At 32.8% G+C, this 18,168-nt stretch overlaps 1 protein-coding gene across 5 annotated transcripts in view; it reads left to right on the top strand.

The window, feature by feature from the left end:
• The window catches only part of ARHGAP5 (Rho GTPase activating protein 5), a 94,137-nt gene extending 82,331 nt beyond the window's left edge, over positions 1 to 11,806 (top strand). For 4 of the 5 annotated variants that reach the window (XM_036881206.2, XM_036881208.2, XM_036881205.2 and 1 more), the window contains exons 4-7: positions 1,718 to 1,795; positions 4,162 to 4,293; positions 6,081 to 6,186; positions 8,151 to 11,806. In XM_036881206.2, the coding sequence (XP_036737101.2) occupies positions 1,718 to 1,795; positions 4,162 to 4,293; positions 6,081 to 6,186; positions 8,151 to 8,478 (644 nt within the window). In that variant the 3' untranslated portion in view covers positions 8,479 to 11,806. The remainder of the gene's footprint in view (positions 1 to 1,717; positions 1,796 to 4,161; positions 4,294 to 6,080; positions 6,187 to 8,150) is intronic. The other variant, XM_036881210.2, reaches the window with a different exon arrangement.
• Positions 11,807 to 18,168: the final 6,362 nt, after the last annotated feature.

Genomic DNA, 18,168 nt, shown 5'->3' with positions numbered 1-18,168 from the left:
ACTTGTCAGTGGGTTTTCGCTCCCTTTATGTTCATGTCTTTTTGAATATTGACTTATTTTTCCCCAGTATAGACACATTTTGTTTCCCTTCCATGTCCTTAGAATCTTTGTAAAGAACAAAATAATTCTAACCAGGTGAAAAATTGAAATTAATACGTTGTCCCTGAAAGGCCTTGACATTGGTCAGGAATAAGTTTGACAGAATCTGCTTTTCCATCGATTCTTTTTTCCTCCCTCTCGTGTGATCAGAATGCAATGCCTTATCAAATTGAGTGTCTTTAAGAAGTGCTTTGAGGAACTTCCCATTAAACATAGAGATAGGTATAGACTGGCCAATGACAAAAATGTTAGATCTTTTGTTATTGTCCCAGAAGTCCCTAATGCTTTTCTTTTCTTTCAGTCTAATTTCTTTATGTTGTTAGATTGGGTAATTTCTATTGATTTATCTTCAAGTTCACTTGTTCATTGCTCTTATCAACTCCATTCTGCTACTGAGCCCATTTAGTGAATTTTTAGTTTCTCTTACTGTCTTTCTTTGTCCTAAAATTTCCATTTAGTTCTTCTGTGTATTTCTGTTCCTTTGCTGAAACTATTTTTCATTTATACAAAGTATGCTTATAAATTGGCTGCTTTAAAATATGTTTATAAATTAGCTGCTTTAAAATCCTTGTCAGATAATTCTACAGTTGACATTTTTGTGTTGGGGTCTGTTGTCTTTTCTCATTCAAGTTGAGATTTTCTTAGTTCTTGGTATGATAATTGATTTTAATTTTATTGTATCCTGGACATTTTGGATATTATTCTATGAGACTTTGGATCGTATTTAAATCCTCAATTTAGCAGGCCTCCTCTGCAAACTGCTCCAGTAGGGGAGGAGGGCTGCCTCATTACTACAAGGTCAAGTGGAAGTTCAGACTCCCTTCTTGGTCTCCAGGAGCCTCTCTGACACTACTATGGTGGGTAGGTGAGGGTCCTTCCTACCTCAAAGTAGGGTGGAAGTTCAGGATCTCTACACAGCCCTGACATTCCAGGGGCAGGAGAGGTGCATTTGTTACTGAGCAGAGGTGAAATTCTGTTTTCCCTATTTGGTTGCCACTGGTGTGTGAGGAATCATGAGTTCTGTGGTCTTTGTCTGGAGTTAGAGCAATTATGGTCAGAATTGTTTTGTTTTACTTGCTAGGCTGAACCTTTCTCAGTCTTTTCACTGGAGAGTAAGCTTTTCTTGTTGGTGAGTTTTTTCTGTTTGTTGTATTGTTTTCATTTTTATTTTTTGCCTGAGCTCCTTGTGGTATTCTGGATTGTAGGCTTCTCTGTTGCCTGGTCCAGGATACATAAGAGGCAGAAAGAAAACCCAGGGAACGCACTGTCCATATTATTCAAAGTTCCAAGGTTGCTGGCTAGTCCTCCTTCATGTCTCCACTGTACAGAATCTTTTGATGTTTGTTTTTTATATATTACAATCAGGAATGTTAGCTGTATTTAGTGGAAGAAATAGGGAGAACACATCTTAATGTTTGCTTAGAACTGGATGTCCTACATAGTTTAAGATTAAAATTTTATTAAGAACTTACTGTACATAAAATGCTCAAATATGTAATTTCTAAAAATATTTTACCACCATATTTTCATTAATTACTAAGATGTACGTAAAGTTAAGTACATTCGTATAGATATTATATGCATGTATAAAAGAGTATATATGTATTTATTCTTTTAGGATTATGTACTGAAGGACTCTACCGTGTTAGTGGAAACAAAACAGATCAAGACAACATTCAAAAGCAGTTTGATCAAGGTAAGAAGACAGTTATATAAAATAAAACCATTGTTGTATTATTTTCCTTAATGAAATTTTATGATGGGAAGATTGATTTTCAAATGAAAACTTCCTAAGTATATGGATATTGAGGGGAGAGAGTTTAAAAGTGGAATTAGAATTATTTAATAGAATAGGTACCACAGTCAAGGAATAGGAGAGCTGTAAATCCATTACCAGAACTGGGAAAGCAATAAATTGGTTTATGATGTATCAGCATCTTTGTATATAAGAGATAGTAGTTACCTGAAAGTGCAGTTTAAAGGGTGTTTGTTTTTTGAAAGTTTGGGTTTTTTTTTTTTTTTACCATAATTTTGGGCCACCCAACTAACCAATAGGAGTAAAAACAAAGCTGAATTTCCTACTCATATTATAGTAAATTCTGTATGCGATTAAGGTTTAAATGTAAGAAATGAAAACTAAAGAGAAAAATGAGTGTGTATTTTTATAATCTTGGAATAGGGAAAGGTTGAATTCAATATGAAACCTAGAAAGCATGAATAAGATAATAAACTGGACTACCTAAAAATGTAAAAATTGTGTATTAATGGATAAAACATAAAATCAGGAGACAAACTGAATGTGGTGACACTGTGGATCTCTGTGTTAGATTAAGCAATTACATAGAGGAAAGCAACCAACAAGTACGTGAAAATACGCTGTCTCTGTCAATTATAAAGAAATAGAAATTAAACCAAAATGATTGCATTTGTTTATGATCAGAACAAGAATGATTGTTGACAGGATGTAAACAAACAGGTATATTGTACACTGTTGGTTGGGGTGCCTTAAGGGAGGCATTTCATGAATATCTTAAAATTCAGGTAGCTTTGCTAGAGAAATTCCACTTGTAAATATTTGTTAACAGACATCTTTGTGTAAGCATACCATCATGCACTTAAGGGCATTCACTGCAGCATTGTTTATAATCTTAAAAGGATTGGGGACCACCCATGTGTTTATAAATAGAATAGTAGAATGCCTTGTAAAATAACGTACATTTATATGTGTTGAAATGGTAAAATCATGATTTTTGAGTGGCGTGTGTGTTTTCCTTGGCTTTGAAAAAGAGTATTGTATAGTATTTTACTTAAAAAAATATTTTGTTAGAAAAACTGTTTAATCTAGTGATGGAGGGAGGATGGTAGTACCAGGGCTTTTTGAATTAGATTTCCTGGTTTTGTTTTCTGGTTCTGTCATTTAATTGTCTTTGTGCCCTAGGGAAGTTACTATTTCTGAATCTCAACTTTTTCATTTCTAGAATGGGAGTAATAAGAGTACTATCAAGACTAATCAGATATGCATATGAAGAGTTTTCTTTGCCAGGCACCATACTAAATGTTCCTTGGGTAGTTATTATAAGGAAACAAGCTTTAATACATAAACATGTTTATCATAGCAGCTTTATGATGTGTTTAAATGAAATCAAAATGTTCAGTAAAGAATATTATGCAAATTTTTAAATCTGGGGGAATATTTTGTAACTATTAAAATTATGTAGGGCAAAATGTTAATAATTGGTGATTCTTGATTAAGAATATGTGTGAGTTCTTAGTACTATTCTTACAAATGTTGTGCAAGTTTGAAGTTACACTCCCACCTCCACTAAAGTTGCTTGTAAAATTTTAATAACCTTGGTAATGCCTTAACAAATAAGCCCAATATAAAATGTATATATGTGATTTGTCTTTTTTTTTTTATTGAGCAGATAAGGGCTAAAAGGAAACATACAAGTGTAAACAAGTGATTATCTTTGGGTATTGGGAGTAATTTTTTTCTTTTTGTTGGTCTGGATTTGTACGTTTTCTATCATGAGTATTGATTACAGTTAGTGAAAAATGGTCTGTTTAGCAACAAATTAGCCTTATGTTACACCTATTTAATATGTTCATTATCATTTTTTAAGTCAGAACCTCACTAAAAATATTTCAACTTATATATTAAAAATTTTAAATATAAAAGATGTAGATTCAAATATATATATATATGTAATTTTTGTTTTTCTGTTTCCTTATGACCTCTTAAGTAGGCCATATGTAAAAAAAATACTTTAAAAGAGGATAGGTATTAGTAAAAGCTAATGTCCTCCAGTATACCAGTAAGCTTAACAGCATTTTTTATTATAATAGAATATGCTTCTTGCTTGGTTTTCTCTTACCTATATTCCTTGTCAGGCAAACCTATATTTAAACAATGGGGGAGGGTTGAATCAGCCTATAAAGAAAGGTGTCTGATGAGAAGACTTAAAATATCTGGATCTACAAGTACATGTTTATCTTACTTTGCCCATAATAAAAATTTTATTATATAAATTATAAGTTAAAATTTTAATTTTTGTCCTGCAGATCATAATATCAGCCTAATATCAATGGAAGTAACAGTAAATGCTGTAGCTGGAGCTCTTAAAGCTTTCTTTGCAGATCTGCCAGATCCTTTAATTCCATATTCTCTTCATCCCGAGCTGTTGGAAGCAGCAAGTGAGTAAAAAGCCTTCTTTATTTGAGAGGAATGGGGATTGTGGCTTTTGTATATTGATTGCTATATGTTAAAATCACTAGGTTTTGCAGTGCACTAGAATGTAGCTAATAGAAATTCAGCTTTCTAGTCCTGTTTCTTAAAGGTATGTTTTTCTAAATAAATCAGATCCCTGGGGATAGCCTCCAGGAATATTTAGTTTTAATAGTCTCCCCAAGTGACTCAGTGCTCCTAGAAGTTTGAAGATCATTGTACTAGAAGTTTCAAATTTGTATTTTTAGTTCAAGTCAAAGGTATTGTAAGAAAATTGAACTCTTCAATTGGATGTATCTGTAATGTACTTCAGTAAAATAATCACATCTGGTCTGTACATGTATGTATTTAAATTTTTTCAAGTCAGATTAACTTTAGCTTCCTGTCTTAAGTCATTTTTTGAAAAAGAAAGGCAGGAAAATGAGTATTTATTCCTGCTTTGGCAGCATTCATACAGATGTTTCTATGAAACAAACAGTACTAGATACCTGGAAATTGAGATAGGTCTATTTGAATTATCAGGTAACATAGTACTGAATCCACATTGTGGTCAGTAACTACAAAAATGTAGTTTCTAAATATTTCTCTTTAAAATTTCCTTTTGATTTTAAGTCTTCAAGCTCTTTTAAGTGAGACAACTTTCTTATAAGTTTGATTATATTAAAGTTCTTAGTTAATTTTCTGTAATTAAAAACCACTTCAGTATATTCTTACAAGGTATAAATTGCCTTACGCATATTCTCATGTGTAAATGGAAAATGTTTTAATTGATGGCTTAGACGTTCTTGACTGTAAACAATAGCTTTAGAACTTTATTTCTTGGGAAATGTTTGAGGACTGATTTTGAAGTAATATGTGGCAAATGAGAGTTTGTTAGTACTTGGTTATACTACCATCAATTGGTATGCAGACTGGGTTCCTCCAAAGGAAATTCGGTTTGCAGAGGTAACTCCTCCATTGTTAGCTTTTTGGAAGAATTAATGAGGAAGAGCAGTAAAGTGCTCTCTTACCTCCCATTTGCAGCAGAACCACATTTCAGTTATCCTGTTTCATAATTTACATAGATTTGGGGAGTAACTGAGTTAAATGCTTGAACTACTTAGGAAAAAAGACTTTTGATAAGCAAAGTGGATTATAAATAAATATAGGGTGATATTTAAGGGAGTTGGCATAGTGACCTGTGGGCCAAATTTGGCCTGCCACTAGTTTTTGGAAGGCTTGTAAGCAGAAAATGGTTCTTAAATTTTTAAATAAAGAGAACTAAAAGAAAATTTCATGGCACATTAAAATGATACGAAATTCATATTTCAAGTTTTATTGCAGCAAAACCACACTTCCTTGTTGCATGTTGTCTGTGGCTGCTTTTCTGCTAACAACTACAGGGTTTGAGTAGTTATGCCCTCAAAAACCTAAAAATATTTACTCTGTTGCGTAGAGTCTAACAGGTTTATCAGTAATTAGTTCATGCTAAACCAATGTCTAGTTAAATAAATTACTTGAGTAAATTGGTAATATACCATTTACCATTTTACCATCTCTGAGTCACTTTGATCTTCAGTGGCTAGCTTTACTTGCAAAAAGGCTGCTTGAAATAGATAATGTATGAGAAGTTTCTTTAGAACACATTTTCATTTTTGTTTACCTATCCTAATATGCTTCAAACACGTTAATTGTCTCTTAAGCATAACAGGAGGCTTTCTCAGATATTTTTAATGTATGAGTTTTATACAGATCCCTCACTACTTTAATTTTACAGAAATCCTGGATAAAATAGAACGTCTTCACGCGTTGAAAGAAATAGTTAAGAAATTTCATCCTGTAAACTATGACGTATTCAGATATGTAATAACACATCTTAACAGGTATTTTTATTTCTTGTTTTTGAAAATAAAATGCACCACAAATTTCAAACACATAACTATAAACTGGGCAATTATAAGATAGAAAAAGGGCACAAACTAAATATGTGGTTCGGTGTTGGTTCCTCATTTTTTCTGGGTTTTTAAAGTAGATTTTTGATCAGCTTGTTTAAAGTAAATTACATGGCTTTTTTAGTACATGTCTTGGTTATATAAATAGTAAATAGGTTAAGTAAATTTTCTGTTTTATCACTATTTAATTTCTTTTATAGGCTTAGGATTTTAGATACAAAGTTACAGATAATTAACTAAAATAAACCTATTTGAATTTGGAAAAATGGAGGTTTAAACAGAGAAATTATATACCCAATGTCGTAAAATTAATGACAGGCACATCTTATGACTTGAATCCAAGTCTTACTAAGAATATCCATTTGCTTTTTCTATCATACTGTGTTGCTTTTTTGTATCTTGCTTGTTTTGTTTGTATATTACACATAGTGAAATTTTATCAAAAACTTGAATTCATATTGCTGTCTATCCTTTTACCTAAAATGCAGGACATCAATCCTGTATTAATAGCCCTAAATATTTAGCTTCAAGTCTATGCTTTTTTCTGAAAAGATCCTTCTCCCAATGCCATTCCTTAAGTGAAAGAGGCTATATTGTATATTAGCTTAAAATCAGACCAAGGAGTGAAACAGGTTTTGAAACATTTTTAGTTCTGTGACCTTGGGCTAATTACTTAACCTTGCTAATTCTTAATTTTCTCAACCATGAAAATGAGAAGCATAATACCTCATAAAACTGTTCTTGCGACTGAATAGAATTACTAAATTTTCCTAAAGTCTGCTCTTCACAATATTTTCTACCACCATTTTAATGAGCTGAAGTTTGTTGTTTGTTTTTTTTTTTTAACTAATTTCAGTGCCCAACCAAGTACATTTCAGCCTGTACTTAAAAGAGAATATTAACCAATTAAAAGTTTTATTATTGCTATCAGTGTAGTCCAAAATTTTATTACTATTACTAGTAACCTTTTTCCAAAGTCTCTCTCCCTGAGAAAATGCCACCATACATAGTAATGTGGCATGATAGTGAAATTAATTTTTTTGAAAATTACCATAATAGTGGTCCATGATATGATAACAGATGTGCGTGGTTTGCTACTATAGGAGACCTTACCCAATACAGAGTGTAGGGATGATTTGTGAACATAACTGTATGGCTTGATTAAATTGTTGAAATATGAATTGTACTTCATAAAAAAGAGTAGGGGGAAAAGAGCATGTTCAAGGAATCACACTTGTATCCCACCATCAGTATTGTTTTAGACATTTAAAACACTTGGCACTATTTGGCTCCAGTGATACAACATCAGGCAAAAAGCATGTTTGATGGGTTGAGGAATAGCAAAGAGGCCTGTGTGATTCAAGCCTTGTGTTTTGGAATGCTAAAAACTAATTTAATTTTTTTGAAGGTTGGAAAGTCTTCTGGTTGGAGGATATAATAAAGTCATTATGCAAAGCTCAATTTTTCCAAGGTTTAAAGAGATGGCATACCATGGTTTATCTTTCATTTCTCACAGTCATCAAGGAATTTGGATATGCAGTTAGAATTTTCTGTTTCTCTTGCTGGAAACGCATGAAAATTTGTCACATGTCCATCTTACCCTGAGAAAAAGTTTTTTCTTCACACAAATTAAGGAGGTTTCTATAAGTAAATTCTAAAAGCCCAGGGTACAACATTTTTAAAACTTTGATTCTCATAATGAATGGTTTTTACTGCTGTCTCCTGTTACTACAGTGTAGATGAACATAGATTGCACAAGAAGGAAAAAATGTTTTAAATTTGAAGTTAGATAAAAGGTAAAACTAAGTCATCCAAGATCATACCTTGCTCTAGGATTCTTTATTTGTAATGAGTGTTGATTGGTTTCTAACTGTTTTTTCCTATCATGATTTCAGGGTTAGTCAGCAAAATAAAATCAACCTAATGACAGCAGACAACTTATCTATCTGTTTTTGGCCAACCTTGATGAGACCTGATTTTGAAAATCGAGAGTTCCTGTCTACCACTAAAATCCATCAATCTGTTGTTGAAACATTCATTCAGCAGTGTCAGTTTTTCTTTTACAATGGAGAAATTGTGGAAACTGCAAGCACTGTGGCTCCTCCACCGCCTTCAAACCCAGGACAGTTGGTGGAACCAATGGTACCGCTTCAGTTACCACCACCATTGCAGCCTCAGCTGATACAACCACAGTTACAGACGGATCCTCTTGGTATTATATAAGTAAGAAGTGATTGCAGACAGCCTAAATTTGGACAAATAATAAATCTAGACATGCATGTTTCAGGATTCAGTGGTTATACTTCATATTTCTTACCGTTCACATTCATAATGATGAGACATTTTCTCTTTGAACTATATGGTATTCTTTACATTTACATTACAAATCTAAGACCATGTGATAAGCATGATGGAGAGGTTTAATTTTTATAACAGAAATAGCTATAAAATACAAAGCTGCTGTTGCATGCAACCTTATTGCAATCAGTATATCATTCCTGTGGCATTTTCTGTCACATTATATTGTGAATAAAATTTTTCTATAGAAATTAAATGATTTAAAAACTCACATATATGAAACATTTAATGCTTTTCAGCCTGCTTTATGGCTGGGTTTTCTTATTTGATGTGTTAATTTGAGCAACTTAATTCACATTTTGTCTGTCTGTATAGATCTAAAAGCCCAGTTCAATATTTCATAATTTCAGGCTACTTAATGCCATGCTTGGGATGTTGTTTGAAAGAAAGAAAAATACACTTTAACATATTTCTGTACCTTTATCTTTACTTAAAAACCTGTGAATGATTTGGTGAGGGGTAGATGAACATATTTTTCATACACACATACCAAGGACATGCTTGTGGCTAAAGTGCGTTGATAATGTTGTGCAAAGGATAGTTGTCACTAATCATTTCCTTATGATCCATAATAAAATAAACATCCTGTATACTGTTAATTCTGTAAACAGATCGCATGTTCAAAAGATCTATGATGGTCTTGTAATCTTAATCTAATATATTTTAGATATTTTAATTTTTTCCCTCTGAGGAAATACATTTAGTATAATGTAGAAAATACTTCATAACATTTTCAGAAGGTTATATAACTTTTCATACATAAACATGAAATTTGTTGTAGAAAATTCCTTAAACCAAACGTTTTAATCTAGGACTTCAATTTAATCTATTCCTTGAATCTATTTTTATGTGGCCCTTAAAAACATATCCAAAAATCCATTGCTAATAAGCAATAAAAATACTTTGGGTACTGACAGCCTCTAGGAGTATGTATATACAAAAGTGCAAACTTGCATCCAAATTTTTTTCTGTGATATGTTATACTAAAATCCAAAATGGCTTTTGCACCAGTTTTTTAAATCAATTTTTCCTTTGCTGTTGGTACCAGATTTGCTGTAAATGACTGCTGCTTTTGGTTAAACATTTTGACAGTGAAAATACAACCAGAACACTAAATTATGGATAAAATTTTCAGAATAGCTGGCATAGGTAAATTTTTTTAGGCTTCATTCAAAATTCGTTGCTTATCGAACCATGCCAATTTTTTCTGGAAGGGAAAAATGATTTATTTTTCATTGCTAAGTTATATTTTCTGTAGTAAAGAGAAAATTCTTTGGTCCATGTTGTAATCTTCACTCATTCTGCAATTTTAAGGTTGTCTTATGTATATTATAGTAAATAGATGATTTTGAGATTTGAGGCTCCTAAGAGTTTGATTTGCTCCATTTTTTCCTAAAATAAATACTGTCTTTCCCAACTGCTATGTCCTAGGTATTGTACTTCTAAATTTAAGTTCAGAACTAAGATGTCGACATGAACCAGGCTGCTGTTGAAGTACATGTATATGATAAATGATCTTATTTGTGTTATCCTCCTACCTGTGGTTATCTTTTCTAAGAAAACAAAGTCCCTATTATTCCTATTGCAAAGCACACAGGAATTAAGAAAGTACAGTAATTTTTAAAAAGAAAAATCCGGTAAATGTAGTATTCTTAACTTGTTCTATATTACTTATTACCTGTTGTCTATATAGCTTTAATTTATAGCTGTCAGTTTAACATTGGCATGTCTGGCAAAGAAAATTAAACTTTAAGAGTTTTATAAACTGTTTCTAGGTTGCTAAAGAATTTATTTTTCTACTATATATGGTATAGACAAAGCTCAAAACTATGTACAGGAAAAAAAGCCTGACTATTTCTTTTGGAAGTAGGATGAAGAGAGAATTTTCAGAACTGTTCGTGTCTTCAGTTCATTTAGTCATAACTTTGCTATTGTAATATGTGAATCCCAGTTTATTTAAGCTATTCTTTTATACTGTTAATTTAACTTTTCATGTACATTTAGTACCATTTTTGTTATTAAAACTAGCATTTACCATTTTCCACATTAAATACCTTACACCTTCCCCAAAACTTATCTCAACTTTCCTATGCATTCTATAATTGATTTGAAAAACTTCATAGTGGGTCATTTAAAATTCTACATTTTGGTTCAGTTAACTAGTAGGTTACAGTTAATTGAAAGTTAAAAAGTACAGTTTAAAGCTCAGTCTGTTACACTGAATTGATTGCATTTGGTTTTGCCAGTGTTTAGATACATGTTTTTAAATATTAGAAAAATAATTCTAAGAACAGAATAATATAAACTTTTTTTCTGGTAAGTTACTGGAAGGTTTCACTAGGGACATGTCATATCTGAGACTTCTTAAAGGATGAGAAGGACATTAGTCTCATAATTAAGGGTAAACATTAAGGCATTATATTTTATAATTTTAAATAAAATTCCATCTATATACATGTTGCCATTGTCTCATTTAAGCTTCAGTGCTTGTACTTATTACAATATTACACTTAACAGTATCTAGGTTAGCGATACAAAGAAATATAGTGGTACTGTTTCAGATTTTTGGTAGGTTTATTGGAAGTCAGTTTCTATTCAACATATACTTATTAGGATATATAATTTAGAACAAAATTCCAGGCACAGTATATTTCCATCTCAAATGATATTTGTTACTAGTGGTTTTTTCCTCCCTAACATTTGCATTGTAAATACTGCAGGTAACACCAATCTAACAGCCAAAAGCAGCTTTTATTTTCCGTACTGTGTGTAAATAAAGTAGACTTCTTTTTCTTGAGGTACTGGAATTTAATTTCTAATATCTCTTAGATATAAACAAAAGGGAACAATTGAAATAAGAACTTAGGCCTTAGCTTCCATGGTGATTTTTAGTTTTTTATACAGTAATAATTGTGATGTCATTTGTCAACTGGATATAAATATATATATATAATTTTAAAAAGTCAAAAGTGCTTTGTTTCTTTGTTTATAATTAATGTAATTTTGTGCTTCACCCACAGGATGCTGCAGTAAATACTAGTGAAGCTTCTTCTGTATAAAGAATGCTAATAATAAAACATTAAGAAGCTGTATAATCTTAAGTTACAGTTTACTTCAATTTAACCATTTTGTTGGTAAAAATCAGCTAATTTGTGTGTGTATGAAGTAGGAAAATAAAAATAATATAAATTTATGTCCTATGATGAAAAGTTTTATTAGGGAGGTATATTAGTTTTTACTGTACTGTGAGCAGAGATTCAAAATTCATTCTGGATGTTTACAAACAAGTGAAAATTCAGTTTTAAAAGTGTTGAGGAAAACAAGATCGCACAGATTACCAAGACTCGAATGTTATCTGGATCTGAATTTTTGACTATGGCTGGATGTTCTTTTGAGCCACTGGAAATAGGAAACCTGTTCTGGTTTATAGCAGAGCTGCTAACATTGAAGAATGTATTTTTGTTTTCTCTTCATGGTTGATGAATATTGAGCCAAACTATAGGTGTGTGTTGTTAGAGTCTGTGGATCAAGTGAGGTCTCTCTGACTTGAATTTTTTTATGTGAATTTAAGCATTTTAATTAAGTACCTTAATTCTTAGTCTAAACATTTTGTGATTTGTATTAATACCTTGGGGACGTGTTTAATTTTTTATTGTATGTGAACTTTTGAAGTTCTCGGCAGCCTTTTCAGTTTACCGAATGCCTGAAAATAAAATTTTCCAAGATTTAATAAGGGAAGGAACTACTCTTCAAAATCGATTTCTTATGGTAGCATCTGTGTGTAGTTGAAAAGACTGTACAGGCATTAATATCATGTCCAATATCCAGTCATTAGATGTGATCCAAGTAGCATGATCTTTTTAAAGCAGTTAAAATCTAATTAGTTAACTTTGGCAATATTTATATTCAGTTGAACTTCCTCCTCCTCTGAGCATAATTCCATTTCCCCCCCACAGTACTACTTTTATGTTTTTGGGGGTAGGTAGGCATAGGGAATCCACAGTTCTTACATTATTCAAATTTTAAAGTGTTTAATATTAATCTTCCATAGAAGTTTTTCAGGCACTAGGAATCATTTTGAGAAACTTATCAAGAAGAGACAAAAGTAAGTTTTCAGTTACTACTCAGTTTTATATATAAAATAGTTACGGCAGTTCTGGTTTATTGATTTTTACCAATAGTTAAGAGTGCTAAGACCTGCAACGTATACTTTTGAATAGCTATCAAGGCATTCATAGTTAAGAAACAATAGTTGTTTATTCCCACAGTGTAGATTTTCAATTTTATTTCCACAAGTGGTAAAAATTAACTATGAACATAATAATGGCTCTCCCATTCTAATAATTTGCTAAACTTTTAGTATTTTCTTAGTGTTATAACCTATTTTTTCTAATTTATTTCTATTTTGTATTAAATCTTACTCCAGTGTAAGTGGGACAGGTTTAGCAACTGACTTATTTTATTCATTGCTTCAGTAATTAATTCATCCAGATTAGTCTGAATTATGTATCTGTACTCACCAGATCATTTTCTTACGACTTTGAACTGAATGTCCTAAACATTTAATATTTTTAAAGTTGTCACCAGTTTTTAAAATACATATGGAGCCTTTTGTCTAGATTCTTGGAATTTCATTTTTTCCAAATACATTTGATCAATGAAGCCAACTTATATTCAGTATCCTAAAATGATAAGTAAAATTAGAAGCAATGCACACTATCCCTGCTGTTATTATTTGTACAGCACTTGGATTGATTTTAAACAAAAACTAACTTTTTGAGAGAACATAGTCCTTAGATACCCTCTCAGATTTACTTCTTGGAAATTTCATTCCCAAATTTTTCGTCTTTGTTGGCACCCAAGGTATAGTTATTGAGTGTTTTTGGTTTATAGAGAGAAACCAGTACCAGCAATGTACTTTAAAAATACAAACTTAATTCTGTTTTATCCAGTTCATTAGTTCAAAAGTGACTGTTGCAAATTAAATCCATTTAAATATTTTCATGATGTAGATCAGGGGTGAACCATTTCTATGAAAGGAAGTAAATAATGTTAAGACATAGCAGGCCCTGTGATCGCTGGCACTACTTTGGCATTGTGCACAGGCAGACATAAGCAATATAGAAATGAATGATTACATTCCAGCAAAATTTTACAGAAACCTTAGTACGGTGATCTTTACCTTAGATGGTTAGTAAAATTAAATCTCAACTGTTATTCATGTAGAATAATTTATGATAGATTAACTCAAAATATAGGTCAGTAAAACTTAACAAAGGATGAAGATAGTTGTCTATTCTTACCACCTTTTTTCCAAAGGGAATCATCTTTTTTAGTTGTAATTAATAAGTAAATGAGAGCTACGGAATAATTATTTTAAAAGATCATAATTATTAAAACATCTGGAAAATAGGACTGGTGACATAATTGCATATATCAGATCTGAATTGTTTACACAGCCTTATTTCTATTCTTAAGGATGACTTGAAATAATATTTTTGAGGGCAGTAATTGCATCTCCACACACTGTGTATTAATCATGATCATACAGTAAATATTTCAATTATGACAGGTTAATGAAGGTATTATTTTTAAATTAACCCTAAAATATCAAAGTCATACCCATAATGGATCTAGAATTATGTGGCAATTAATGGATGGCTTCATAAAGTGTAGGTCTTTGGTTCTGAAATTCTTTTGGCTATTTTTAGTTTATACTTAAGTGCTGTATAAAGCTTATGGATAGCAAATCGTTAACAGTAAGACTTAAGTTCAAACAAGTTCCTTCAACTAAAAATAACCTTAGAAGTTTTAAGAATGTGCTGGCTTTTGAGTGAGTTAAGCTACCCAGAAGCCATCCAACTATACAAATCTTTGAGGTGCAAAAATAAGAGATCCCCATTTAATGTGCCAACTGAGGGGGACAAAATGGAGTTTCAGGAAGGAGAAGTTCATACGGTAAGGGTTGATTATATAGAAGAAAACCTTAACACATTCAAATGTAGGCTCTTCATATATCAATATGTAGTTTTACAGTTAACTGATAATTTTATAAATTATAATCTAGTCAAAACTCTGCGTTTTGGTGGCAGGCATTTTAGTGAAGAAGCTTTTGATGTTACTCTAGGAAATTCAGCTGTTTACAATTCCTTCTCTCCCTTAATTCTTTGTGAATAAAAATGGTTCTAGCCGAGAAACAGGGGGAATTGATACTACAAGGAATTGGGAGAGAGTAATTCGAATTGCAGAATGTTTATTACTCTTCATTATACAGTCTGAATTTAAGTCACTATTTTCATTTTCTACCACCTTAATTAACACTTTGCCTTACAAACACTAGAGGTTCCAGTTTTCACATGAGCTATACTAGGTCACAGCAAGTCAACACACCATCTAACAAGTTGTAAAAAACCAGGATAACTTTCAAAAGCCGTATTTATAAAAAAGCATCAGTGTGCTGTGAAAACAAGGTCTAAAATAAATTCACTCAGTCCCACAGAGGAGAGAAACATCCATAGTTAGAAGATAAACTTTTTTTTTCTTGGTAGAATTGGCTCAGACCAGGAATCTGTATTCGGCACAGGCAGAGTGCCATGTTAAAGGAAAGAGACCACCTATGGTTTTGTGATTGCATAGGGCTGGAGTGACAAAGTAAGAGGTTTGAAAGGCCTTGAAGGAAGAGCTAGTCTTTCAAGATACTAAGTGTTGAAACTTAGGCTAAAACGCTAAGCTGAAGTGTCTGAAAGGCAAAGCTGAATCTCTTGCAGTCTTATCAAGGCTAAGCAAACAAAAGCCCAGGTTCTAAACTGAAAATTTTACAGGTCTGTACCCTTGAAATAGGGATGAATTGGGCTAAGTCTTAACAAAACTTTTAATATTGCCTACCAGAACAAGGGAAGAATTGTCTTGGATCCTCTACAGTTCTTTTATCACAGTATCCAGTATAAAATAAATTATTTGATGTGTGAAGAAACAGAGTGACAGATAACCAAGAGGAAAAAAAAAAGTACAGTTGAATCAGTGATCTGGATTGTAGGGTTAGTGACTTAAATAATTGTGACTCTGTGGAAGAAAATGGAGGGAAAGGTTGACAAGTAGATAAAAGTGAAAACTTTCATCAAATAATTTTTTGTGTTTTTGTCTTAAAAGGATATTCTAGAGCTGGAAAAAGCTTCCTAGATGAGGTAGCTGAGCCAGAAATAAAATTAGTTAAACAAGATTATCAATAGATAATACCAGAGAAGTGGGTATGTTCAAATGTCTAATCTGTAATTTGGAGCACTAGAGGGAAAAGATTGGGACAGGGTGCTTGAACAGATTATGGCTGAAAGTTTCCTGAAATGAATGAAAGTGTACAGATTACAGTTTAGCCAATTTCAGTTGAGCAGAATGAAGCATTAAAAACTACACTTAGGTACCCATGACAAAAATGCTGAAAATAAAAGGGTTCTATTTTTAAGCAGTTAAGAGAAGACAGATATCTTCCATAGAGCACCAGCAAGGCAGTTGAACCTCCGTAGAAATGAGATCAAGGACAGAAGATAAAGGAATGACATCTTTAAAAAGTGCAGAGTGGGGGGAAAAAACCTGCCAAAGATCGTTGTGAAAAGTCCCTCCAGACCAAGATTAAGGTATTGCATCACCAGTAGGCCTGCATTGAAAAAAAAAAAAGCAAAACTGGTCCTCAGGCAATTTACCTGCTGCTTGTCATTGAGACTGCCAACAGTTCCTGAGAGATCTGAGCACTAATTATTTAAAGTTCCCTCTAAAACCACAAACTTGGGAGTTTTCGGTATTGTAAAACAATTAATTTGAGGCTGAGAGGTCATTCCTCAGATTGGCCACCTCTTGTAGCAACTCTGGAACTTAAAGGTTCTTATCAAGGCTAAGCAAACAAAAGTCCAGGTTCTAAACTGAAAATTTTACAAGTCTGTACCCTTGAAATAGGGATGAATTGGGCTAAGTCTGAACAAAACTTTTAACATTGCCTACCAGAACAAGGGAAGAATTGTCTTGGATCCTCTACAGTTCTTTTATCACAGTATCCAGTATAAAATAAATTATTTGATGTGTGAAGAAACCGAGTGACAGATAACCAAGAGGGAAAAAAAAAGTACAGTTGAATCAGTGATCTGGATTGTAGGGTTAGTGACTTTTAAATAATTGTGACTGTGGAAGAAAATGGAAGGCCAGCTTCAGGCTTCTGTAGAAAACGAGGACAACAGCTAAAGTGAATAAAGTAGGAAAGACCTTACCCACTAGTCATTACTCAGATTTCTTTGAAGAATAAATATACTAGAGAAATATGTGTACTGAATGTGTGCAAGCCTTTATTCAAAAAGCATATTTGAACATCAAAATTCACAGTGGAGAGAAACTAACTGGAAAACTAAGTCACACCTCAACATCTAAAAATAGAGAAATCTTAACACATGCATTAAATATGGGGAGGCATTCACTAAAAGATTATAATTTTATACACTAATGCTCATACTAGAGGGACCTTTGTACTGGATTTGAAAAGGTCTTCACTGAAGAAAGTTTACACTAGCAGGAAGCCATATGAATACAGTAACCACGGAAAAGCGTTTGCCCAGAAGTCACAACAATGTTAACTAAAATTGCATATTAGAGAGAAACTAATATAGTGGGTATAGGAAGGCCAGCAACCACAAATCAAAAGGCTTATTTAGTGATAGCCAGCCTCCATGATGGCCCACCCATGGTTCTGGCTCCTAGTGTTAACATATTGCATGGTCCTCCACTTCATTATACCAAGATGGGTCTTGTGTAACCAAAACAGTAGACATGATGGTATGTTAGGTCTAAGATTGGGTTTTCCTCTTGGGCTCTCACTATTTTGTCTCTGATCTCTTGCTCTGAGGGAAGCAAATTGTTGTACTATGAGTACTGAAGTCTAGTCAGCAACTTGAGCCAAGGTCTGTCTACAATCATGAATGAGCTTGGAAGCTGGTTCTCCTGTTCCAGCTGACAGCTTGAAGGAATTACCACAAAAGAACCTGAATCAGACCTACCCAGTTAAGTCACTCCCAAATTCCTGTCCCTCAGAAATGTGTTGTTTTAGGCTGCTGAGTTTTGGGGTATTTTACACACACTAGATAAACAGTACAATTGTGCATCAAAGTTCATATTGGGGGAACACTTTATGAATGCAATGATTGTGTATTTCTTTCATTTCCTAAGTACAACTCCAGGCATTTCAGCAGTTTCACACAGTAAAATCATATATATGTGTTTAGTGGAAAAACACTAAATGCTTGATTAAATCTCAGTATCAGAAAACTCACCAGAGTGAAAAACTATATACTGAGTAAGAGTCTTCATGGAGAAATATTTTAAATATATATAGAACCTCAACTAGAGAGAAACCTTATGAATGTACTGACTGTAGTTAACTAAGAAATACCACAGCAGCATTGGCAGATTGACAAAGAGAACCTCTGTATAGGAAGAAAGCCATATGTCCAGACCAAGTCATGCTTGAGTCACCGTTAATGCACTGATGGTGGAAAAGGCCTTGGAATCAGTTCCCAG

This window comes from Manis pentadactyla, chromosome 11 (assembly GCF_030020395.1).
Source record: "Manis pentadactyla isolate mManPen7 chromosome 11, mManPen7.hap1, whole genome shotgun sequence".
NCBI classification, from domain to species: Eukaryota; Metazoa; Chordata; class Mammalia; order Pholidota; family Manidae; genus Manis; species Manis pentadactyla.
Note: the sequence above shows the minus strand (reverse complement) of the source record. Positions and strands in the feature narration are given on the sequence as shown.